Source organism: Alosa alosa, chromosome 23, assembly GCF_017589495.1.
Source record: "Alosa alosa isolate M-15738 ecotype Scorff River chromosome 23, AALO_Geno_1.1, whole genome shotgun sequence".
NCBI classification, from domain to species: domain Eukaryota; kingdom Metazoa; phylum Chordata; class Actinopteri; order Clupeiformes; family Clupeidae; genus Alosa; species Alosa alosa.
In genome coordinates, this window is record NC_063211.1 from 21,072,884 (window position 1) to 21,082,883 (window position 10,000).

The 10,000-nt window shown below is 48.6% G+C and overlaps 1 protein-coding gene across 1 annotated transcript in view; it reads right to left on the reverse strand.

Annotated features, from left to right (window-relative positions):
- Nucleotides 1-10,000, reverse strand: part of LOC125288985 (zinc finger protein GLI4-like) — a 98,417-nt gene that overhangs the window by 70,009 nt on the left and 18,408 nt on the right. The window contains 1 exon segment of the mRNA XM_048235698.1: nucleotides 7,352-7,504. Coding sequence (XP_048091655.1) covers nucleotides 7,352-7,472 — 121 coding nt within the window. The 5' untranslated portion in view covers nucleotides 7,473-7,504.

Consider the following 10,000-nt stretch of genomic DNA (forward strand, 5'->3'; position numbering starts at 1 on the left):
GAAGAGAGAGAGAGAGAGAGAGAGAGAGAGAGAGAGAGAGAGAGAGAGAGAGAGAGATGGGAAGGTCTCTCTCCTGCACTGCCTTATGCTGAGTAACTGCTCTATTTAGTGGTGTGTTAGTGCTGTGCTGTGCTCACTGCTTACTGGACCAACGGCTCTCCTTCCTCTCCTGGCTCCATGACTGCGGCGGCTGCCTCTGTTTATTCTACTCTACTTCACTGTGTAATTTGGGCTAAATTTGGGACCAAAATGCAAAGCCTCAGCCCATCCTCAGCTAAGCAAGCTAGACTAATGTCTGGTTCCCCTCTCCTCTCTCTCTCTCTCTCTCTGTCCTGATGCTTCTATTCCTTCTTTATTCACTTCATTTCCCTCATCATTCTCTCATATTCTTCTATTCTCCTTTATGACACTGGTCCATTTTTAAGGCAACTGTGTGTGTGCATGTGGTTCTGTGTGTATGTGTGTATGTGTTTGTGCGTACATGTGCATGTGTGTTGGTGTGTGTGTGTGTGTGTGTGTGTGTGTGTGTGCATGTGTGTGTGTTTGAGCATGTGTGTGTGTGTATATGTGTGTGTGTGTTTGTGTGCACATGTTCGCATGTGTGTGTGTTTGTGTGTACATGTTCACATGTGTGTGTGGTGCTGAGGGTCTTGGGGACTGGGCTGGCCCGCGAGGTGCTAAGTACCCGTCTTTGTCCCCCCGGGTCAGTCTGACTCAGCCAGCCGGCCGGGTGGGTGTTAGCGTAAATGGCGCCAGCACTGGCAGTACTTTGGGCAAGCATCCATCCATCCCTCCACCGCCTGGCGCCAGCGGAGCGACACCCACTCTTTCGCCAGCGCAGCAAGATGGATGTCTGCAGCCACCAAAGCCAGTTAATCAAATCATTACCCACGCCTGACGCCAGCTCACACTGCTGCCCTACTTACTAGCAGCTTACAGAGAGAGAGAGAGAGGGAGAGAGGGAGAGGGATGGAGAGAGGGAGAAGAGAAAGAGGAAAAAGAGAGAGAGAAAGAGGGAGAGAGAGAGGGAGGGAGAGAGGGAGAGTAGAGAAGGAAAGACAGATGAATTGGGAGACAGAGAGAGAGGGAGAGGGAAAAAGAGAAAGAGAGAGAGAGAGAGAGAGAGAGAGAGAGAGAGAGAGATTGGGGAGCAGGGAAGATGCAGGCAGGCAGACAGATACCTAACAGATCAAGAAAAACCACATCCTCCACATCCTCCACATGTTCTGCATTACTGCACTTTTACTTCAGGCTGAAGTGTGGCGTTTACGTGTGGCGTTTTCCTTCAAATAATACAGAAGAGGCAAAACCACCGTCCACACATAGGACGCTTTAACAAGAATACACATGGACAGAGGACTTTTTGTGGGGATGCAATATTTTTGTAATTGATTGAATAATTTAATAATTTTCCATATTTCCATATTCTCTCTCTCCCTCACTCTATGTTGTAAATTGGGAATGTTTCCTGGAGAGGGCGGAGGCATTGAGTCTGGGGTTCGTGGAGGTGGGGGGGGGGGGTGTTTGGGGGTGGGTGGAGTGGTTCAGGGGTTCCATGGAATCAGGAAAGCAGGATGGCGCTCGCTGCCACCTCACCACCCTGACAGATGCCAGCTGTCACAAGACATGCAGGCCCTCGTTTAAATTCATTAACGAGGCGGGAGCCGGGGGCCTGGCGGTTTCCGTCGGCGACAGTGCCGAGCGCGTGCCGTGCGCCCGTGTTCCGCACCGCAGTGTGACGGTGACGGTGAAACGGGCCTCTGGCTGCCGTAAAGCTGCCACGAGAGCCAGAGCGGAGCAGAGCGGCCGCCGCCACCACAGACGGAGACTTTACTGGGCCGCCAGCATCACCTCAACACCCCACATAAAACCCCCACAGACCTTCAGCAGCTAAACAGACAGAGAGAGGGAGATATGGAGGGGGGGAAGGAGAGAGAGAGGGAGGTGGTGATGGAGAGGGGGAGAGAGAGAGTGATGGAGAGGGAGAGAGAGGTAGTGATGGAGGGGGAGAGAGAGAGAGTGATGGAGAGGGAGAGAGAGATAGGGGGCCATGCACCTGAGCCCATGGTAATTGACTCTGGCATTGTTTTCACTTTTTAAGCAAAGTGACTCTGGAGTTCATTATGCGCGCGCACACACTCACACACACATGTATACACCCATACACAAAACATACATGTATACATGTATACACTTAACACACACACATACACACACACACACACACACACACACACAAACACCCTATTTCCATGGACCACTGGGAAAAGAACCTGGGCTGCTAACATAAAACAAATGACCAGGCTGTGATAAATGGTTCTATTAGCAATCCAGATTGTTAAACTCTGATATAACAGATCGGAATGGACCACGGCCCCATTCATTCTCCACCCCCATTTCCCCTTACCCCCCCCCTCTCTCTCTGTCTCTCTCTCTCTATTCTTTTCCTCCCTTTGCCTCCCTCTCTTTCTTTCTTTCTTTTCCCTCCTTCTCTCTCACCCGTTTACCCCTCTCTTTCCCTTTCTTTCTCCCTCCCTCTCTCTCAGTCTTTCTCTCTCTCCCTTATCCACATCTAGGCGGTTGTAAATAGCTTAGGCGTGTGTTTTTTTCCTGCTGCTCTTTTTTATGTGTTTATGTGTAAATAACATATTAAAAGTCGACATTACCCCTGCTCTCTGATAGAGGTGAAACAGCGGCAGATAAATAAAGTGGGACAGGCCGTATAAAACAGGAAGGGTTTCTTTAATAGAGCCTCCCCTCTCTCTCCCTCTCTCTTTCTTTCTCTCTCTTTCTTGCGCTCTCTCTCTCTCTCTCTCTCCATCTCTGAGGTGGGCATCGCGAGGGGCGAGGGGGGCGCCTCGGCCCCCGGTAAAACCACCCGCCCGGCAATAAAGTGGTGTAACAGGGTAGTATATTTTCCAAAACCCATCCGCCGCCGCCACTGTGTTCCCCTGCTCTCTCTCTCTCTCTCTCTCTCTCTCACTCGCTCTCTCTTGTTCTCTCGCTCGCTCTCTCTCTCTCTTGTTCGCTTGCTGCTGCTGCGGAATGCGCCGCGATCTCAGGGTTCAAGGACCTCGTGTGCCGCGCTCCGCACTGGGCACACTCACTTATCAGTGTCTGGGCCTGGGAATAATCATGCATATTACACACACACACACACACACACACACACACACACACACAGCTTGTGGATAAGTAATCGCCCTGTCTCTGTGCGATGCCAGACAGCTGAGGTCTGCCCACTTAACGGGCGGACAACGACACAGAGCTTCCTGCCGTGTGTGTGTGTGTGTGTGTGTGTGTGTGTGTGTGTGTGTGTGTGTGTGTGTGTGTGTGTGTGTGTGTGTGATACTTGGAGTCACATAGCTGAAGAGAAGACATAGGAAAATCCTCTTGTGCTGACAAATCTTAATACCAAGTTACTTAGTCACTATGTGTTACACAATTTCTGTAATATGTAATCTGTAATTTGTCATTTTTTGTGTGACTTAAAGAATTTTGGGGAAAGTGAGTCTATTTGGCACTGTGTGTGACTTTTTATTGTTGTTGTTGTTGTTTATCGTTGGCATGATTGGGACATGAGTGGACTGGGTGATGTAGCCAGGAAGGAGAGGGCAGTCAGTCGTGTGTGAGGTACGTCTCCTTACCCACATGGCTGATTACTGCCCCGACATCCTATCCTCATAACCTCCGCTTCTCTCTCTCCGCCTTCTCTAATCTCTCGTTCTCTCATCTTCATCCTTCCCCCCTCTCTCTTCTTAATGCCTCTCTATCTGTCTCTCTTTATTTCTCTTTATCTGTGTCTCCATCTCTCCCTTTCTGCCTGTCTCTCCTCTCAATCTCTCTGTCTGTTTGTTTCTCAGTGGTTGTTTATTTCTCTCTGTGTCACTCACTCTCTCTCTCTCTCTCTGCCCCCCCACCACACACACACACACACACACACACACATACACACCTTCTCTGTAATAAGTTCCAGGTGTTTTGAAGTGTGGCAGTGTTCAGGAATCGCTGTTTAATTTGTCCCAAGCCCCTAAAATAGGACCAACACAGGCATGCAAGCACACACACACACACACACACACACTGAGCCAAGTCTGAGCCTTTTTCTCTCTCTCATTCTCTGTCTGTGTGTGTGTGTCTGTGTGTGTGTGTGTGTGTGTGTGTGTGTACACCCATGAGGACCATAATCTGAGCATAGCAGGGCACACACTAAGCCACAGGGTGTGGCCCTCTGCACTAATCCTCCATGCTCTGGCCCTTGGGGGCCCGACTGAGGTCTCCATCACACATACACCACACACACATACACACACAGGGGCCTCAGCTACAGGAGGCATCAGTTTTAATAGAGACCTCTCCGGGCCAACATACTTAAACATATGATCTCAGTGTGTGTGTGTGTGTGTGTGTGTGTGTGTGTGTGTGTGTGTGTGTGTGTGTGTGTGTGTGTGTGTGTGTGTGTGTGTGTGTATGTGTGTGTGTGTCTCAATCGGGCACTTTCTTCCAGCTACGTAGATGAGATTAAATGAGTGCCCTGATCACATTAAGAGATTAAGCTCTCAGGGGTCTAACCGACCGACGGTCATCAAATGTTTTTTTAATTACAGCCAGGACGAAGATTTGAAACACATTTGCCCCACACAACAAGACAGCCATTGTTTCGAGAGTTTTCTTGGTGAGACTAAATCGTTTTGAGACTCAGAGACAAAAGTAATGGGACACTGAGGACGTGAGAAGAAACCATACAAAAATGACCCTTAGGTGCAGGTCAGTTCAGAAGTAATATCTGAAGTGGCTACTGCCCGTGAGGTTTGATTGTTGAATCATGGACAAAATTGCTGTATTCACCACAGTTTATATTGTCCATTAATATGTACAGTATGTAGGTTTTCTGGGCAAAGCCTTGACTATCTGTCATGGCAAGCATGTCCTGTTGAACAAAAGTGAATAAGAACAAATGTCCTATATTCACACATTTCTTTTATAAACAATTAATGACCATTGCTTGATTATGGCAGGCCACCAAAGCCTTCATTAATGTGTGAAAATGTCACGGCGAATCACAAGTGCCATTACCATTTCAAAGGTGGCCCCTCAATCAGCATCTTTGTCAGTCTCAGGCGGATGGCAGCGTCCAGTGCTCTGGTAGTGTGTTAGTAATTTATTACTTTTATACTCTGGAGGTAAGAACAAGGTCTTTCCAGCCTCATTATGCACTTTCATCCAGCATGCTGGCATCTTTAAAACAGGCAAATGCTCGCCCTCTCTCTCTCTCTCTCTCTCTCTCTCTCTCTCTCTCTCCATCTCTCTCTCTCTGTGTCTCTTTCTCCTTCTCTCCCTCTCTCTCTCTCTCTTTTGAGAGCCCTGGACACACTTTAGCAGCATGGCTAAGACCAACCCTGCCACTCGTCATTAAGATCAACACAAACATATATTTAATGCAGTGACCTGTCTAATCCACTGCCCTGTGCTTCGCAGCCCTCATTTGAAGTCACTGTGCGTTTGTTCCCCGTGTCTCAGAGCGGAGCTCATGTAATATCGGTTTGAGTCGAGTAAAAAATAAATAAATAAAAATAAAACGTAACACCTTACCACCTTTCTCTACCCTGAAGGAATGCGATCGTGGGGAATTTAATAAGGTGAAACGTAACGTTGGATAAATTCCATATTCCTCACGGACATATTTCCAGTTGAATATAACAGCCTGGCTGGGGCACGACTCCCAGAGTTAGGTTTCACAGTTCAACTTAAAACCTGCGTCTGCCTGTAAAAAAGTCGTTTGCACTCGTTTGACAAATTTAGGCGCTGTGGATCAAACCAAACAATGAAAACGGCTGCAGCTCTTCCCCCCAGACGTTTAACAGCGTCCCTGGCTCCATGCCGGATCGCGAGCAGAATGAGTGACCCGGTTCGGGCCGAATCCTTTAACAATTAATGCGTCTTCCTTTTTCTCCGTGATGGCAGGCCACCAAGGCCTTCATTAATGTGTAAAAATGTCACGGAGAATCACAAGTGCCATTACCATTTCAAAGGTGGCCCCTCAATCAGCATCTTTGTCAGTCTCAGGCGGACGGCAGCGTCCAGTGCTCTGGCAGCGTGTTAGTAATTTATTACTTTTATACTCTGGAGGTAAGAACAAGGTCTTTCAGCCTCATTATGCACGGCTTTCATCACGCCTGCACTGACATCTTTAAAACAGGCAAAAGCTCGCCCTCTCTCTCTCTCTCTCCTCCCTCTTTCTCTCCTCTCTCTCTCTCCAAATCTCTCTCTCCCTTTGTCTCTTTCTCTCTCTCCCTTTCTCTCTCTATCTATCTCCTCATTCATCTGTATGTTATTTATGTTGAATCTTTACACAAAGGAGAGGCAGTGACACCGAGTGCGGTCCAACACAAACAGCCCATTTGTCCCAGTCCTGCGTGCGTCAGGTCTCATTCACCGCTGCTGTGACGGCTGAGCACCAACACCTCACACACCGGCCGCTGGAAGCTGTCACACACTCCTCCTCCTCCTCCTCCTCTCTTGTCCTCCTAACCTGTTGGACGCCTGCGGGCTTCTGCGGCAGCTGGCGCTGCTGTGTGTGTGTGTGTGTGTGTGTGTGTGTGTGTGTGTCTCTGTGAGTGTGTGTATAATTGTGTGTGTGTGTGTGTGTGTGTGTGTGTGTGTGTGTGTGTGTGTGTGTTGGCCTCAGAAGCAGCCTCTGATTTGCCATTCCTGTCAGCTCTATACTGTAAGTCACCTCTGGCTCCAGGTTCTCTCAAGAGGAGCTGATCAGGGCCGATTATGACCAGGAGCATCCGCTTTCGCAACACACACACACACACACACACACACACACACAGGCCTTGCGCTTTTTTTTTTTTATCTGGCATATGCATATTTCATAGCTATGTTCCCGCTCACACACAGGCCCGGCCCATCTATCTTTGACCAAAAAAAGAGACAGAAAGAAAGAAAGAAAGAACGAAAGACTAACCGACTAAAGAAAAGAAAGGAGGAAAAGAATGTGCATTATGTAGTGGGGAAGACCTGAGCTTCCGTGGGTCTCTCCAGTGGAGTCCAGTGGAGTCCAGAGGTGTTAAATATTGAGAATCAGAGAGACAAAAAGTTAAACTCTGGGACGCATAGAGGGCAAGTTGTTTTATGCTGACATCATGGGAGATGGTTTACAGAATGTAAATGTGCGCGTACAGTATGTGTGTCTGTGTCTGTGTCTGTATGTGTGTGTGTGTGTCTGTGTGTGTGTGTGTGTGTGTGTGTGTGTGGGTGTGTGTGTGTGTGTGTGTGTGTGTGTGTGTGTGTGTGTGTGTGTGTGTTTTTGTGTGTGTCTGGGGGCATGAGGGGGTCTCAGTACCTCTGGTCATGGTCGTGGGTGAGGGTTTCTTGGGCAGGTCGCTGAAGCCGTGTCCGTGGCTGTCTAGGCTGGAGGACTTACACTCCTTCTTGTCTGAGGCTGTCGTCGTGTTGGTCTCCATGGTGACAGGAGGACGCGAGGCCGAGACCGGGACTGGAGACGCAGGGAGAGGAAGAGAAGGAGGAGGAGGAAGAGGGGGGGGGGGAAGAGAGAAACAGATTAAATCTTCTGTGTGAATTCAGATCTTCTCATAAGCATCTATCAATCACCATCGCTATACTTACATTGGCATGCATACACAGACACAGACACACACACACACACACACACACACACACAGACACACACACACACAGACACACACACTCACACACACACACACACACACACACACACACACACAAGATATGCACTAGAGAACAGAGAGAAAGAAATACTGAAAAGTGACTCCATGTAACAGAGAATTGACTAGTGTCCAGATTTGTGTCAGCTGTGCTGAAGGGTGCAGGCTGACTGGGGGACGTGTTTGTCACAGGCACCGGAGTGGATGAGCAGCCTGTGATTGATCTGTGGGAGAGAGACACAGGCGTCTGTGTGCCTTTTCTCTCCAACAGAGGGAGCCCTGCATAGTCATTAAAGCAGGTGATCAGCTTACTACCTGAACACGGAGGGATCTGGTGTGTGTGTGTGTGTGTGTGTGAGTTACTAAATAAGCATGTGTGTGTGTGTGTGTGTGTGTGTGTGTGTGTGTGTGTGTGTGTGTGTGTGTGTGTGTGTGTGTGTGTGTGTGTGTGTGTTGTGTGTGTGTTACTAAATATGTGTGTGTGTGTGTGTGTGTGTGTGTGTGTGTGTGTGTGTGTGTGTGTGTGGGTCTGTGTTTGTGCATATGTGTGTGTGTGTGTGTGTGTATGTATAAGAGAGAGAGAGAAAAAGGGGAGAGAGAGAGAGAGTGTGTGTGTGGTTAGGAGTTTGAGACCTGTTCCAACGCAAACAGAGAAATGGCGACTGATGAGAGCCCCCAAGTTCAACCCTGGACTCACAGTGAGAATACACTGGGCTGTTGTTCAAGGAGGGGAAATTGATTCAAACAATTGCGTAATTTATGAGCATCAGTAAAAATCATATTCAGAATGTCAAAAGTGAATATCGCTCAAAACTCTCCACGCTAGTGCCATGCACAGCAGGAAGTATTTAAAATTCTCTTTGAGAGCAACACCAAATCCTTTGGTCACATACCATCACACTCACTCTCTCTCTCACACACTCACACATGCACATCACAGAGACCAATAACCAGAGAGATGCACATGAGTGCACACACACACACATCACTGTGTCCACACTCACAAAAAGCTAAGTAGCATTAATCCGTAGCTTCAGTATCTGAACCAATCAGGGTCTCCCACAATCACTTTGCCTTATGTGTGATTTGTGCCCTGTAGCACAAATGAGGTTATGTCTAGCTAGCCATCTGCCTTATGCCCATTCCATCAAATACACACATACACACACACATACACACACACACACACACAAAGATACTAACAGACATGCCTATTCATGCACAGGTGCTCAAACACACACACACACACGCACACACACACACACACACACACACACACACACACACACACACACAGACACAAACATGTCCAGACGAAGGATGTCTTGGCAGTACGACAACACTGTTTGTTTATCTTTGCAGAACCTACACACTTATCATCAGCGCAGAGCAAACAAGTGATGGTGTGGTTCTGAAGGGGCTTGTGGACCTGCTCCCTGGGCCTCCTCTCCTCCGTGCCACCAGCCCAGCCCAGCCAGCCTTTTAAGACCAGCCAGCCAGCCCAGCCAAAGCCCAGCCAGGCGTTTTTCTCTTCCCCCTCTCGACACGGATAACGTTGCCACAGATTGAGAGGATTGGAGAGCATAACATGGGATAACACGGCTCTGTTCAAACAGCACGATGAAAGGCAAGAGGGCGTGTGAAGCTGACTTTGTTGTGCTGTTGGTGAGGGTTTATGTGTGTTATGGGGGCTGTGTGGACCTTTGCTTTTCTTTATATTATTTGTATGATGGGCTTAGTGAGAGGGCTTGTTTCTGTGTGTGTTTGTGTGTGTGTGTGTGTATAACAGTGTGTGTGATTAATGATTGGCTTTGTGTGTGTGTATATAACAGTGTGAGTGATTAACGATTGGCTTTGTGGTGTTGGCGTGGTTCCGGGTGTTTGGGTGTGAAGCAGCTCTGTAGCGTTTCACAGGTAACCTCAGCATACTTGTTGCCCGTGGCGACCTCGCGCCGAGGGCCGGCTCGAGGCAGCATCTCTGTCATCATCCACCCGGCTCCCTCACAGCCAACGTAGTTTCGATTAGTGGTGGGGCATCTTCTGGGGCACAGGTGGCATCTGCCTCACTTTTTACCGTCGCCAAGAGCCCTGATCTCACCTGTTCCCTCACCTGGGGCTCTGTTACACCATGGATAGTGCTCTCACTCTTTCTTTTTATCTCTCTCTTTCACTCTACACCTCTCTCTGTCTCTTCCTCTCTGTCTCCCTCGCTCTCCTCCTTTCCCTCGCTCTCCTCCTCTCCCTCTCTGTATCTCTTTCTCCCTTTCACTCTCCTTCTCTCTCTCTGTCTCCCTCTCATCCTCTCA